Here is a 16,743-nt window from a genome sequence, read left to right as displayed (position 1 = left end):
CTGGGGGGGGGGACTCACGGTGGCTGGAAGACATGGCTGCTTCCAGGTTACCCCCGGTGACTCTAACACTAAAGCAGGTAACAGCTGTCCTCGGGAGCCTTCTAGGGCAGCTTTCCAGGGTCTGATTTCTCCTACAGGGCGGCTCTGGGGGATGGCTCAGTCCGTCCGGGGAATTCTGACCCACCCCTCCCCCGCTCTGCGTTTGGCGCAGTTTGGGGCGGGGCTTCCCGCTGCGAAGCGGGGATTGGGGCTGACCTCTGGCCACGGGTTCACTGGGCCATCTGGCTGTCTGTCTCTTGGAACCCTGATGCCTTGGCCGCGGTAAAGATTGCTGTGTCTATTGTACTGAGCTATTATAGAAAGTGAGATTGCCAAAGGATTTTTAACAACTGCCATCGGTTTAGAAAACGTGCAGTTACTGTAATCACAACTTTTAGTAACTGGTAGTAGCACTTCTGCCCAGTGGTCATCTAGATGTTAAGGGTTTTTAGGTTTGACAAAGGAATAAGCAAACAGCCCAAGGAAACTACTCGCCCTTTTCTGAAAAGGGCGAAATTTTGAAAAAGGCAAAGAAAAGTCCCCTGTTTGGCTTCCCAAAGTAAAGCCCTCTGGGCTGTAGGTTTTACAGTTGTATTGACATTTCTCCTCCCTTCTACAGTTCCTGAGAAGGCAACAAGTTCTCCTTCTCTACAGAAGAATTTTGCAAACAATTCGGCAAGTTCCTAATGATTCTGATCGCAAATACCTGAAGGACTGGGCAAGGGAAGAATTCCAAAGAAACAAAAGTGCCACCGAAGAGGTGAGGGGAGGAATAGGTGAGGTGAGAAAGTTCCCGAGGGGAGGACAAGCCCTGACCATTATTTAGGGCTTTATTTTTTTAAAAGATGAGTAGACATCTTGGAGTGTGTCACAGAGATGATAGATCTTCATCATTGCTTTTAGTATTACCATTTTTCTACTCCAATGATATTTAAGGTTTTATAATCTTTGCTCTATAGTAGCCTCACCTGTCTGTTCTCTTAACTAGACATAAGTACATAAGTGAAAAGATTATAAATAGGACAGCATGATGGTTTGGGAATATGATGACTGGGGTATCTGAAATCACACTCACACTCTGCACCCACAGTTGTCAGCCTGGGGCTTTCCTGATACCCAACAGTCCCAATTCTCAGTGTTGGTTCCTGACTAACAAATAAGACGATAGAGCTGTACTTTAATCAGGTAAAACAATGACTAGATTTCACTTTCTTCTACAGGATACAATCCGGATGATGATTACTCAAGGCAATCTGCAGCTCAAAGAGTTAGAAAGAACACTTGCTTTGGCAAAATCTTAACTATAGCATTATTCTGAAAGATTTTCAAAGTCTCTATGTATGTTGTTGGGCTGATTAGACTCTATGATGGACAGCCTAACACCAAGTCAAACTGAACAGGGCTTGGGAAGATACAGAACATGGAGCATGGCATGTCAGAGCAAAGACAAGCACATCAGAACAATTGTGTGAACACTGAAAAATATACTTTGTATTTTGAAATGTCCTTGGATGTGGCAGCAGTTTAAGTAGCAAAAACCAGTATAGATGGTCAGCACAGAAGATGATCCATACCATTAACTATCTGGGAAATGCACGTCTAAACCACGCTGAGCCAGAACTGTATCAGCTGGAGTAACTAATTAAGAAGATAATAACAAATGGTGGTAGAGATGTAGGGAAATTGGAGCTCCCATACATCGCTGTGGGGATAGAAAACAGCACAGCCACTTTGGAAAACAGACTATTAGCTGCTTAAGAGATTATAAGTTCAACAATTCTGTCCTAGGTCTGTAACCAAGAGAACTGAAAATTTCTACAAAAAACTTGTACAGTATCATTCATAACAGCCAAAAAGTAGAAGCAATCCAAATGCTCATCAACTGATAAGTGATTAAATAAGATGTCCATAGATTATTTGGCCAAAAAAAGGACTTAAGTACTGATACATGTACACATGGATGAGCCCTGAGACCAGTCACAGAAGATCACATGTCATAGGTTCCATTTATATGAATTGTCTAAAGTCAGCAGAAAGAGGTGGCTGCTCAGGGCTGTGGATAGCATGGAGAGGAATTTAATGGATATGGGGTTTCTGTTCTGGGATGAAAGCATTCTAAAGTTAGACTGTGGTGTTCGATGCACAACTCTATATACTCAAGTCTGTTGAGTCATGTATTTTGTATGTGTGGTATGTGAATTCTGCTTCAACACAGCTAAGTTTTTCTATTTTTTCCCTACTGATACATAATTGACACATAATACTGTTGTATAAGTCAATAAAGCTGTTTTAAGAAGTAGGAGATTTATGATCAGAGGCATACCGACCTCAGGAGATACCCTGGACCTTTCTTTGAAAAAGTCCTTCCCTGTTACCCCTCAGGGTCGCTGAGGTAGGGTCTTCAGATGTGTCATGATCTCACAGCAGAGGACTCTCCAAAAAGGTCATCACTGGGAATTTAGACCTTTGTTGGAAAGAGGAGAGGGAGTAGCCTAATGAACACGTTGAAGCACTTGCCAAAAGAAGAGAACTGGGTGAAACTAATGCAAATTACCTTAGCATCCACAAATGCATTAGGTTCCCCTCCAGTGACAGGAAGAGTTTTAAGAATACATTGAAAACAAATTGACTTGAGCACATTTTGAGACCAAATGTATAAGTTAGTTTAGTGAAAATGAAAGCTTATGGAAGAGGCTGGATTGACAGTCCTGCAGACAGACCGCCTCTCTTCATTTACAGAACACATCTAAAAACATAATCCAAGAATTCTGACCAGCATCTGGAACACGTAGGAAAAATTCTGCAGAATGGTTACCTAGTACTGGATTGCGTGCCAAAGGCAAGAAAGAAGCAGACGGTGGTATTCGCCAATGACCTGCATTGCCAGGGTCCACCCGACCCTCCCTCCCATGGCCTCAAAGCCTGCAGACAAAAATCACTCTGCAACAGGTTAACCGAATTCAAAATGCATGAGCTAATTAGCAGGCTTGTGTATATGTGTCCACTAGTCACCCTATCCCAAGGCCATCTGATGAACAGTATTTATGAACAGTTTCAGAGCAGAGAATACTTTTCTTTATGCAGCATGATATACATACTCAAATAAGGCTATCTCTAGTAAATCTAAGATCTTGACACTAAAAGTCACCCTTGATGTTTTTCTAGCAGTGGTGTATGTCAAAGATGTAAGAGCATTTGTGGTTCAATTTGCAAGATGCAAAAATACCAAGAAAACCTAACTTGTGTTTGTTTGGTTGTTTAAATTGGGCAAAACACTGCAAATTTTCATCTTCCAGCAGCTAAGATTCATATAGTTTTATATAATAAGGGACAAGGTTTTAGCGCTAAATAAATCTTAGCTGAACACAACTTCTTTCACATATGGAACCATGCTAAGAGGTTGGCCAGTGAGAACTGCTGGTGAAACACATTTAGCATCCCTGTAAACCATACTTTAAAAAATTTTTTAGCATTTATTCATTTTTGAGAGAGAGATAGCATGAGTGGGGGAGGGGGAGAAAGAGGAAGACACAGAATCCGAAGCAGGCTTCAGGCTTCTGAGCTGTCAGCACAGAGCCCGACACTGGGCTCCAACTCACAGACTGTGAGATCATGACCTGAGCTGAAGTTGGACACTTACGTGATTGAGCCACCCAGGCGCCCCTAAAACCATACTCTTTAAAAAAAAAAAAAAGTTCATTTGAGAGACAGCCAGTGCATGCAGGGGAGGGGCAAAGGGGGAAGGAGACTCCCAAGCAGGCCCCGCACTGCACACTGTCCGCACAGAGCCTAACGCAGGGCTCAAGCTCATGGACCGGGAGATCATGACCTGAGCCAAAAATAAGAGTCAGATGCTTAACTGACTGAACCAACCAGGCAGCCCAACCATACTCTTGGGAGTCTTCGAGTTTTGTTCCTCAGGTTTAATTCTGAGTGTTTGCAGGTTTAATTCTAAGTGTTTGCATGTTAAGTTTATCTGTTTGAACTACAGTAAGTCAAACATCTATATTAAAAAAAAATTTTTTTAATACAAAACATTCAAGCACGAGAAGTGGCCAGGGTTGTTATTTGCACACTGACTATCCCCACATCATTTCCTCCTTTTAAGTGTGTCATCGGGTAGGAAGTTTGAAACCAACACCCAGGCGTCGCTGAGGATGTGCCCGCAGAGCGAGGACGAGGACATCTGAGGAAAGTGGAACAGGCTTCTGGAATTTGCATTACTACAGTCACACCAGCAGACACGCAGGAGAAGGGGAGGCCCACACTTACCTAAATTGTCTCTTTTACGGAAGAAAAATGTAGTCAAACAAGACGCAGCTCACATCTACTGTGGGGGAAAAAAAAAGGGCTTGTGTAGAGGAAGGTCCAAGCAGGCTCAAAAGCAAACTCGCTTTGTGCAAACTCAACTTTCTGCCAAGCTAGAAAATCACCCAGCCGGTTTCCTCCCTTCAGTCAGGCATTTGAGAAATTCTGTCAGTTAAATTTACTGTTTTTGTTTACTGAGTCGCTTTTTACCCATTCTGTTTTGCATTAGAAAAAGTGCTGTGTGGCTTCTTAGGTGTCTCATGGATTTAATGTTAACATTTATTGTCATAATATTTTGACAGTATTACAGAAGAATATTTCCTTTTAAAATAATTTTTTTTCCTTTACCCATAAGTATTCTAAAAGGTCAGTTTTGTCTTTAAATCTGATTTAATTGATTTGGATTTTATATCACAGGAAGAAATGTATTTAGCTTTTTTGAACAGCTTCTCAAAAAATGTTATTTTGACTGCATACAATTAAGAGGGTTTGTTCTGCTTAGTATTTTCTAAAAGGTCAACAGTTTAAACAAAAGATTTAAGCTTGCACTGAGAAATATTTCCATATTATGGACCTCTGAAAAATTTTTCATGCAGTGCACCTGCCCTCTGCCTTGAAGCAGATGTATTTACCGGAAGTTACACTTCTATAGAAACAAGGGAAAACGTAGCTGGGGGAAGGCACTTACTCTTTCTGGGAACATAAATTTGGTCAGCCACAGAAATGAAAATGCACACTAACCAAAGTATTCATACTTTCACTTTTTAAAATAAAGATTTCAATATCCATAGTGTTGAGTCTATTTAATGCTTTGGAAGAGACAAATTCAGGTTAATAAAAATATTAAATAGAAGACAACATACCTCTCAAGTATCAATGCTTGACTGGGAAAAAAAAAGATTTAAACGTGAAAACATCACTTCCTTTATTTTGGGCTCCCAAAGTCAAATGATTAGAACTGTATTAATCCCATCAAAGATACTTACTATATATTCCATGCGATAATTCAACAAAAACCCCACTGCAGTATTACACAACTTGTCTATTGTGGCATTTGCTCATTTTAGCAGATAGCGCAAGGGAAAAAAGGAAAAATACACATCAGACCCATAGTCGAATTTTTAACAATACTAAGAAACAAAAACCCAGTTGTTGAAAAATAAAAAGCTATCGTATTGGTCTATGAGATGCTGCCACCTCCTCGTGTGTAGGAGGCAGACTGAGCCTGCGTCCTCGCCTCTACTAGAGAAAGATCCACGTCGTCTGTCGGACTAGGTGCCTTTGACCCTTCTCAGTCCTCCCTAGTCTCTTCCCTGCGGCTTTGCCAAAAATACCCAGTTCACAACTGAAAGCTGCCTGCTTCTGATGGGTAGGGGTTGTATAATCAACATACTTTCTACCAAAGCATTCCAGGGCCTAGATAAAATTTGTTTTCAGCATTTCTCAACAGGGATACTCCTTGGGATAATATAATTTGGTAAGTGAAAAGATCTCCTGTTTAGACCACAACTTACTGAATAGTTCAGGATTTCCTGAGTATTCGGCAGTTCTCAAGAAGTTGATGTATATTGAGGAAGGCTTCTAACGACGTCAGTGATGCCGGATTAGGGAAAGATTTAAAAAACCGAAGGTACCATCATCTAACTGCAATTCTGTGATTTTGCATTAGGAACAGAGATGAGAGAAGGAAAGTACCTCTGCGTTTAGCAGTGCAACCAGATTTTCTGGGAACGATCAGACGGGCTTAACAGTAGTTGAGGAACACACACACACACACACACACACACACACACACACACACACGAGCATAAACTTGGGAGAATATTGATTCCCTATCCAGGTTGTGTAATAGTGACCTACATCTAGATCTATATAGATTGTCACTGTTAAAACAACAACTGAGCTTGTTAGGCAAGAACAAAGGGATTAAAAACATACTTCGTTTTTCTGCATGTTTCCATGTCAGGCAATCATTTTCTCTTTGGCTCAGTGAGCAACATTTTATTCAAAGCTAGACACAACAGTTACTCAGTTCCTGTGTTAATGGAAATAGAACTGACATTTCTTTGCATACATGGAATTTTGAGATAAATATAACTCCACATACCCAGGGGCAAGAAGCTTAAAGGATAACTGAATCCAAAGTTTCAACATACCCAAGCTACTGCACAGAGCAGAGGAAAATCCTTGGGGCTCCCCAAGGATGGGGAATTGTGGGGACTAGATTGAGTTGTTGAATTCTTTACCTTGACATAAAGACTGCAAAGCAGTGGGCAGTTTCTGAGGTTCTCCAATGACCATATACAATTAGAAGTGAAATACTTTCAAGATATAGCCTTATTTTTTATAAAATGTAGACCGAGAAGCTCAAATTTAGAAAGGTACTCTTGAATAATTGGGTTTCATTATGGATTCTTCTATAAAGACGTTTCGGTAATTGTTAGGTGAATATTTTTCCATTAACCTGCTTTCTGTATTTTGCCTGGAAATACAGAAACCACGACCAAATGATCTGACCTTTCTCATTTGCGTTTATTAACCAACATTCCCAGTGCTATTAGCCAATTACTCATCATTTAAATCCCCTCTGACTTTGCAAAATACTTTTATATTGGATCTAGGGACATCATGAAAATCACTTTCTCCTCAAAATCGGTTTGATAAGTTTTCACGTGGTTGAAAGGTCAGCACTTTGAGAACCCGAAGTCCGAGAGCATGGATTCAGCGCGTCTCCGGCCCAGCTTGTACAGAAAGATGCTCTCGTCCGGCCCCGCAGAGGCGCTCACACGAATGACTGCTCCTTCCTTTTCGTTTATATTATTTCAGACATCCCAAATTTTAGGCTTTAGGCTTTACACATGTTTCCGTTTCTTAGCGTGGCTCACTTAATCCGAGCTTTTGAACCTCAGATGAACCCGGACTGAGGTTTTGAGGTTGTAATGAAACCTGACACGAAGCAACCTCCCCTGGCTTCAGCTGTCACTTGCTGAAGGTTGCAGAACTTCAGGGCGCAGGAAAGCATGTGTCTGGCACGTTTCAGCAGTTTGACTCTTAGTTTTTGAAGGCGTGTCTGCTGTGTGCACAAGAGCGGACGCCGCGGGCACAGCTGCCGTAGAGCTGCAAAGGCAGAGTCCTCAAGCGTCCCTTCTCAGGCCACCGCGCAGGTTCTAAGTTTCCTTCTGCACCTTCGTCCTTAGTTTAGCAAGTTCCTCTTCTAAACTTTTAATGTGTTCCTTCAGGGTGGCCTTGTCTTGCTGGGCTTTCTGGCTGGCTTGGCTTCGCGCTTCTTCAATCTTCCTCTCGTACCACTTTTCCATCTGCGTAGAAACAGCCTCAAAAAAATACTGGGTAATCTCCAGAGCCTGGGAGGTGTCTCGGCCGTGAGAGGCAGCCTGCTCGCTGCCCGCCGCCGGGGCCGGCTGCCCACTGGCGGTGCCGGGTGCCGGGTGCTGGGGCCGATGCCTCGTCTGCCCACTTTTCCCAGACTTCTTGGTTTGGGTGCCTCTGTCAACGCAGGGCGCAGCCTGCTGATCACACTTGGCCGCTTCTTTCAAGGGCAGCAAGGCCGTCTGCACCTTGACATTCCTCAGTCGGGACGCTGTACAGTCGGAGGAAGACAGCTCCTGCTGTAGTCTGTGGGTAGTAGTGGAGCTGAAGGCCTTTTCCTTGGGCCTGACCACCTGAGGAGAACCGTCGGAAGCCGCTACCGGACCTGCAGTGGCCACGGATTGGTCCACACCTAGTTGCGGAAAGAAAACCAACAGTAAATCCACGTTGACACAATCACGTGGCCATGGGCTGGCATTTGAGAGTCCTGATAATCCTGTAAACCATCAGCTTTCTCAATTTTCAACCACCACGTGCAATTTCTCCTCGGCTCTTCCCTTCCACTTGCCCCACTTATCATTTTGGCCTGTCCGGGCTTTCATGGGTAACAATGTTAACCATACTGGCGGCATCTAAGCCAAAAGAAGTTGCTGGCCTTTCCTTTAGCCAGTTTCAATCTACCTTAGAAGGCTCTGGGTACTATTTTGTGATTGCTAAGGATGACACAGTGCACCAGATGTCTCCCAAACAGAACTGGGCATGTACTGAGGCCCTAATTTCTGGGCCTTTCCCACACTATAGGCCCAGTCACTCGTTGCTTCACTCTGGTTCCAATTTGGAGAGGTGGTCATACCCTCCATACCCAGAGCTCCAGCCAAGGTCCAGGACTAGACTGATCATGAAAAACTTGCCCAGGATTTCCCCTATGCTACCACAGGTCCAAAGATGGTCTACAGTAACATAACACACGTGACATATCAAAATCCCCCATGGAGGCTGAATTGCAAAGGCTCTGAATATCCTCAAAATTCTCATCGAGTATAATCAGTGTGGCTAATGAAGAGATGCCTCGCCTGTAAGATCTCTTTATCTAGCACCTGGGGCAGCTTCAATATACGAACTGCTGTTTAAGGAGGTTTCTCCGTAGTTAGACAAAGGTAAAAGGCTGATGAAAGAGAAGAAAGGAGAAGGAAGCTCAAGGGCCAGGGCAAGAGCCCTGCCGAGGACACAGATGTCCATTCATCACACTTCACCTTTGGGGCCCACTCTGACACCATCAACATCATACCCAAAGCACTGCTGTCACCGGTCAACAGACCTTTTACCCCTTCATTCAAATGTTGAGCACTTAACTAGGAGTGCTTCATCACCATACAGGAACTGAACACACAGCAGTAAGCAAAATATGTCCCTGTCCCTACAGAATTTACAATCCAGTGTTTTCCACAGACCTATCCCACGTCCACAGGATACAGCAAAGAACAGTACCTGGGGGTTTCACCACCTCTGAATGGAGCAGCTCTCTCTACACATGCGTTACCTGCAGACGACTCACAAGTAGATGGTGTGGATCTGGTCCTAGAGGCCCTAGAATCTCCGGAAAGCTTCAGCTCCAGATTCTGAATTTTTAACATGCACCAGGTTTTTAATTCATCAACCAATGACATCTAAAAAGGAAAACAAACAAACAAAACTCACAAAATGACCAGGTGAAGTGGATGCATGGTTTAGGAAGTAAACCACCAAGAGAGGGTTTTTCAATTATGATAGTTCAGGGTATCATCTTGACAAGCCTAGAAGTTGTGGATGACCTCCCCTTCCCTCCCCCGCACAGGCCACACGGCCTTCTCTGCTTGCCCTCTCTAACCAGCACGCACATAGCACCAGCGCTGGAAGTTTCTATAATCTTCATTGAGTGACTCAGAGCCACCATGAACACCCAAATCTTACAAATCAAGAATTTCTGGCTAGTCAGGAGCATAAATTCTCACATGCTCAACAAATACTCATTTTATGTCTGTTGTCTGGGGTAGATCACAAACTCCAAGGGCAGGAGCCAAATCTTGTTCAACTACAGAGCAGTGCCCAGCAGATGTACAGTACATAGAACGGACTCAAGGCAGAGACCACATTTTCCCAGAGTGTTCTGTTAACTGTTCTTTCTCCGCCTATTACCAGAAGAGTCAGCAACAAATGAACTGACTCGCATGCTCTTTTCTATTAACTTCATTTCGGAGTTAGAAAAAGGACATGCTCTGTAATAGGAATGCTATTAGGGGTTCTTGGCCTCTGGGGTTTCAGTGATGGGTCGGGTCTTAACTCGGTGGAGATGTGCAGCAAATCCCCGGTTCAGGGCAGACCCTGGCTTTCACCTGCCGTCTCTCCCCATCGTGCTTCTCCGTGTCTGAATGCTGTTGCAGGCGGTTCAGGCACTCTGTTCTCTCCGCTGACAGCCGCTCAACCATCAGCTTGTCCAGAACGCGCATCTAGGATTTAATGAGCAAAAAGCAGAGGATGGACATGATCTAAGGATGGGGCCCGTCTCGTGACCCCTGGGGCTCTGTGGGGCCAGCAGGGGCCAGCGAAAACAGAAGCAAACCTCAACTTCTTTGATTCTCGTTTCCTCGCGTATGCATCCACCTCTCACAACCCCTGAGCATGCTTTTGTGTAGCCAAAGCCTCTTTTTCTTATTATTTAAGTCCTAAGGGGTTGAAGAGACTGAGCACGGTAAATACACAACTTGAGCCAATGCAGACCTTGTATGTAGAATTTTTGTAGTCTTACAACATTATTTCCAGACTATTACTTAAAGGAAAACTACAGAAGTGTGGAGCTGTTCCTTCAGGGTAGTTTCATTACCCTTTACAATTAATTTTTAACACCCTCCGAGCTCCTAAAATGTTAGGGGCTGCCCGGGAGATAGGGACAGCAGCAGAATGCTCAGGACTCTTATCCAGTGTTCTAGTGAAGACGTCCCCTCGGTGTTCACCTAAAACAGTCAAAGCAAGTGCAAAGAAGGTGGGGAAGGAGTTCAAGGCGAGGGCTCCAGAGAACCACTGATGCTCATTTATCAGTCATGCCCTCCTGGGTCCCCCCTTTATCTTGACATTTCCCATAGGACCCTAACACCCAGGAAAGCCAAACTCTCCCTGCTTTGACAAGGTCTATACCAGGAGAGGACTTTGTCAGCAGGGGCCAGCCCACACGGGCTGTTCCACAATCGGATGTTCAAAACACAAACGGAAAGAAGGACCAGTTCTGGAGATGGGAGGAGGGCTCACTGGTGAGCTCTTCTCCCGTCAGGGACACACATGATGTTAAAAAATCGAAAGAGCAGCAGCAGTTCTGGAGGTGTGGGGAGCACCTTCGGTTTTGTTTCTTCAGCCCTCACGTTTCTTTCTGTGAGCGGCTCTCCTCCTGGTTTCTAGGATTGGCCTCCTCCACCTGCCTCCTTTCCGCTGTCCAGAGCAACCATGCCGCCATGCAGCTTGGTTCCGGAGCATGGCTGGCTGCCTCGGGCCCGAGCACCAGACCCCTGCTGCGCCAGAGCCCGTGCCAGAGTCTGTCACCAAGGACTGGGAGTTTGGACTAAGGTTCTACACACCATCTATCACCCTCCGTGAACCAAAACAAAGTCCTTGAGATCATCAGTGCAGCATTCATCTAACACACTCCTCACGTGGGCTTAGGGTAGCTGAAGTGGGTTTTACTTGCAAAACAGTCTTAACTAATATACTATGGCACTAGGAAAAGTTTTCTTAAATAGGCTTTGCATGAAGGGCAAATAGCAAATAAACCTAAAACGTTCTACCTCACCAACAAAGAAATAAAAATTAGACAATATACTTAATTTGGCAAAAACTTTTAAAATAATATTAATGATGGCAAAGGTTTGAGACAGAAACTCAATTTATATCCTACCTTACCTGTAGGATACAAATTCATACAGCCTTTCTATTAAGTAGATTACTAATATTACTAAAAGATTACTAATATTAGTAAATGTCTTAACTTTGGACCCAATTATCCTAAAATGGAGCAAATAACCTGAGAAGCAAATGTTTACACACATAAACGTTCCTCCTATCATTATTTATAAGAGAAAAAAATATAAGCAACTTTAAAGTCTAACAAAAAGGAATGGTTAAATAAGCTGTTGGATTAATATGCTGGAATATTATGAAGTGGAAGACCTAAAAAAATTCTCAGGATATCAAATTAGGTGAAAAAATCTGGAAGCAAAAGCATGTAACTTGGGGATGTAGGTGCAGGGGTGGGTGGAACAGGCGAGGAGGGTTAAGGAATGAACTTGCTGTGATGGACACTGGGTGACGTACGGAACTGCTGAATCACTATGCTGTGGCCCTGAACTAGAACACTGGATGTTAACTACACTGCAGGTAAAAACATAAACCAGATACTAGACAAAAACAAACTCTATGTGTAACTCCACACCCAGAAGAGTACAACGCCATTAAACAGCATATTGAAACAACACTTCTAAGACATATGACTAAATTTAAACATAAGCTACAAATGTGACAAGGGCCCTTCGGATCCACGATAGTGAGGGAGGAAGACCCGATAACCATCTCCTCCATGGACACGCCAAATCTATACCTATTTAAAGAAGAGTTCATACCTAGTCTTTCAAACTGTCCCAAAAAACAGAAGAGGAAGGAAAGCTTTCAAATACATTCTACATGGCCAGCATTATCTTGATACGAAAATCAGATAAACACACTCCAAGAAAATTACAGATCAATATCCCTGATGAACGTAGATATAAAAAACCCCAACATAATATTAGCAAACTTCATTCAACAGTACTTCAAAATAATCAATCACCACAATCAAGTGGGATTTATTCCGGGGATGAAAGGACGGCTCAGTATCCACACATCAAGGGGACACGCCACATTAACAAAGTGACTAAAAATCCTATGATCATCTCAACCGATGCAGAAAAGGCATTTGACAAAGTTCAACATCTGTTCATGATAAAAACTCTCCAAAGAGAAGGTTAAAAGGGAACATACCTCAAAATAATAAGAGCCATATATGACAAACTGACAGCGTCCATCATACTCAATGGTAAAAAACTGAGTTTTCCTAAGATCAGGAACAAGACAGTGATGTCTACTCTCATCACTTCTATCCAATATAGTACTGAAAGTTTTAGCCACAGCAATCAGACAAATAAAAGGTAACCAAATTGATAAGGAAGAAGTAAAATTGTCACTATTTGCAGCTGACATGACACTATACATAGAAAACCCTAAAGACACTACCACAAACCTACTAGAATACATGACTTCAGTAAAGTTGTAGGATACAAAATTAATATACAGAAATCTGTTGCATTTCTATATACCAATAATGAAGTAGCAGAAAGATAAATTAAGAAAACCATTCCATTTACACTGCACCTAAAAGAAATTATCTAGGAATAAACTTAACTGAGGAGGTAAAAGACCTATACTCTGAAAATACAAAAGCACTCATGAAAGAACTAAAAACAACACAAATGGAAAGATTCCATGCTCATGGATTAGAAACTCAGTATTGCTAAAATGTCCACAGTACCCAAAGCAATCTACAGATTCAATGCAATCCCTATCAAAAATACCAACAGCATTTTTCATAGAACTAGAATAATCCTAATATTTGTATGGAACTACAAAAAAACCCCAAATAGCTAAAGCAATCTTGAGAAAGAAGACAAGGCTGGCAGTTTCACAATCCCAGATTTCAAAATATACTACAAAGCTATAATAAAACAATATGGCATTGGCACAAATACAGACACATAGATCAATAAACAGACAGCCCAGAAATAAACCCACACTTTTATGGTCAATTTACAACAGAAGAGACAAGAATATATGGGGGGGGAAGACACTATCTTAAATTTTTTTTTAATTAAAAACATTTTAAAATATTTTTTCATTTTTAATATTTCTTTTTGAGAGAAGAGAGAAAGCGCCAAGCAGAGGAGGGAGAGAGGGAGACTCTCCAAAGCAGGCTCCAGGCTCTGAACTGTCAGCACACAGTCCAACACAGGGCTCGAACCCATGAACTGTAAAATAATGACCTGAACCAAAGTTGGACCCCAACCACCTGAGCCATCAGGCACCCAAGACAGTCTCTTTAATAAATCAGGCTGGAAAAACTACACAGTTACATGCAAAAGAAAAACTGCACCACTTTCTGATACCATACACAAAAATAAATTTAAAATGAATTAAAGGCCTAAATGTGAGACCTGAGATCATAACACTTCTAGACAAAAATATAGGCAGTAATCTCTTTGACATCAGCCTTAGCTGATTTTTCTAGACAGGTTTCCTCAGGCAAAGGAACAAAAGCAAAAATAAACTACTGGGATTACACCAAAATATAAAGCTTTTGCACATGAAGGAAACAATCAACAAAATGAAAAGGCAACCTACTGAGTGGAAGAAGATATTTGCAAGTAATCTATACAACAAGGCGTCCAGAACCAAAATACATAAAGAACTTATAGAACCCCATCCTCAACCATTTGATTTCAAAATAGGCAGAGGACCTGAATAGACATTTTTCCAAAGACAATATACAGATGACAAACAGACACATGAAAGATGCTCACCATCACTAATAAGGGAAATGCAAATCAAAACCATAGCCAGGGATCACCGCACACCAGTCAGAACAGCTAGTATCAAAGAGGCAAGAAGTAAGTGTTGGCAAGGACGTGGAGGAAAAGGAATCCACGTGCACTGTTGGTGGGAATGTAAACTGATTAAAAAAAAATCACTCTGAAAAACAATACGGAGGTTCCTCAAAAATTAAAAATAGAACTACCATAGATGATCCAGTAATTCCACTACTGGGTATTTACCTGAAGAAAACAAAAACACTAACTTGGAAAGATACATGCATTCTTATTTTTATTATAGTATTATTTATAGCAGTAAAGGTACAGAAGCAACTCAAGTGTCTACCAGGAGAGGAATGGATAAAAAAGATGGTGTGCACACACGCATGCGCACACACGCACGCAAGTATTACTCAGCCATAAAAAATACATATATATATCTTGCAGGGCACCGACCTGGGTGGCTCAGTAATAACTTCAAAATAAACTTTAATAAAATGGTAAATTAAAAAAAAATCTTGCCATTTGTGACAACATGGATGGACCTAGAGGGCATTTTCCTAAGAGAAATAAGACAAATACCACAGGATTTCACTTATATGAAATCTAAAATATGGAATCTAAAACACAAATGAACAAAAAAAGCAGGACAGAACTATAAACTCCTGTGGTAGTTGCCAGAGAAGGCGTCGAGGGATGAGCAAAGTGGGTGAAGGGAAGCGGGAGGGGCAGGTCTCCAGTTACGGAATGAAGAAGTCAGGGCACCGGTGAAAGGGGATGGACGGGGCCACACTTGGTGAACACGGAATAACATTCGAACCTGTGCAATCACACATTGTCCACCCGAAACCAATGTACTGCAATGTGTGTCAACTGTACCTCAGTTAAGAAGCTGAAAAAACAAGCCCCCAAAGCACAGCATAGTTCCATTTTTGTTTTAAACTGGTAATTATATAGATCCTATCTATAAAATAGAAAATCTATGGGAAAATACACAAAGTCTGGAATGGAAGGGATCTCTGGAAAGTATCCCTATATTACATATTTCTATAATGTGGAATTTTTTCCCTATTAATAGGTTAGCTGATAAATTTTTCAAAGTACTTTTTGTACTTCAAACTCTATATCCACCATACATTTCTGACTACAAAGAGAAAACATATTCTTTGATGGAAGCAGTGCTTACCAACTTAGCCAAGTAATCAAATGCGTCATTAATGAGGAGACATCATGGCATTATGTACCTCCTGATGTGACATAATTTGAAGTTTACACAATTAACTATATTTTCTTGCCAAAATCACTTAATCTGAACCTAAATAAGCATCTAGACACTAGCAGATTTCAAACATGGAGGTCTTGTTCAAACAGGTGGCCAGACCCTGTCCCCAGAGGTTTATTCACAATTAAGGTCAGTAGATCTGGAATGAGGCCCAAGAATTTTCATTTTTGCCCCCACTGCTCCCGGGTAATGTTGATGCTACTGACCCAGGGATGACACTCGAGACCCAGTGCTCTAGACCTAACTTTCAGTTCACAGCGATGCAGACACAGCGGAACAAGTTAACTAACACCACGGAAGAGCCTCTCAGACACATCGAGAATATTGAACATCCTATATAACAACTGGCTTAGACTTTTTAAAAAGTCAATATCCTACAAGTAAAGAAAAGATGGAAGAAGGAATCAGACTATTGTAGATGAAAAGAAACCAGAGAAACATAAATAACCCAGATGCACAAAAGAATCACTGGATTCTGAGCTGGACATTAAAACAAAAACAAGCTTGGGGCGGCTGGGTGGCTCAGTCGGTTAAGCGTCCGACTCCGGCTCAGGCCATGATCTCACAGTTCGTGGGTTTGAGCCCCACATCAGGCTCTGTGCTGACAGCTTGGAGCCTGGAGCCTGCTTCGGATTCTGTGTCTCCCTCGCTCTCTGCCCCTCCCCTGCTCATGCTCTGTCTCTCAATCTTTCTCTCTCTAAAATAAAAAAAATAAAATAAACATTTAAAAATATAAAAAAACAAAAACAAGCTACAGAAAGATTTTGGAAGAACGGAGAAAATCTCAATATGGACTGGATATGAGCAATTATTGTGATACGTGATATCGTGCTACAAAGGAGAAAGCCATTACTCTTCGTCAAGACGCGCTCTCGAGTATTTAGAGACGAGAGGTCAGGACAGGCTCCAAGTAAATCTCAGTTCAAGAGAAAGAGGTGCGCATGTGAGAGACACAAAACAAATCTGGCAACACATTAACAAGTGGTTGAGTCTAGGTGGAGAGTAGACATGCACTCTTGCACTGATTCAATGTTTCTCTTCTTTGAAGATTTTCAAAATAAACCTCTGGATATGATCGTTCTGACTGCATGTGCCATGGGAAGAGGGGCCGGGATATAGACCAAAAACATGGAAGAGAATAAACCC

General features: G+C 42.2%; 2 protein-coding genes across 7 annotated transcripts in view; one reads left to right on the top strand and one right to left on the bottom strand.

Moving 5' to 3' along the window:
- Window positions 1–3,278, top strand: LYRM2 (LYR motif containing 2). Its single transcript, XM_029945647.1, has 3 exons — window positions 1–77; window positions 659–799; window positions 1,260–3,278. Exons 1-3 carry the CDS (start codon window positions 33–35, stop codon window positions 1,338–1,340), a joined length of 267 nt encoding a protein of 88 aa, XP_029801507.1. The 5' UTR covers window positions 1–32; the 3' UTR covers window positions 1,341–3,278.
- Window positions 3,279–6,285: 3,007 nt separating this feature from the next.
- The window catches only part of ANKRD6 (ankyrin repeat domain 6), a 191,013-nt gene continuing 180,555 nt past the window's right edge, over window positions 6,286–16,743 (bottom strand). For all 6 annotated transcript variants that reach the window (XM_029944838.1, XM_029944841.1, XM_029944843.1 and 3 more), the window contains 3 exons: window positions 10,047–10,160; window positions 9,215–9,341; window positions 6,286–8,086 (listed from right to left, as the gene is read on the bottom strand). In XM_029944838.1, coding sequence (XP_029800698.1) covers window positions 7,515–8,086; window positions 9,215–9,341; window positions 10,047–10,160 — 813 coding nt within the window. In that variant the 3' untranslated portion in view covers window positions 6,286–7,514. The remainder of the gene's footprint in view (window positions 8,087–9,214; window positions 9,342–10,046; window positions 10,161–16,743) is intronic.

The sequence above is a fragment of the Suricata suricatta genome, chromosome 7, assembly GCF_006229205.1.
Source record: "Suricata suricatta isolate VVHF042 chromosome 7, meerkat_22Aug2017_6uvM2_HiC, whole genome shotgun sequence".
Lineage (NCBI taxonomy): Eukaryota > Metazoa > Chordata > Mammalia > Carnivora > Herpestidae > Suricata > Suricata suricatta.
Note: the sequence above shows the minus strand (reverse complement) of the source record. Positions and strands in the feature narration are given on the sequence as shown.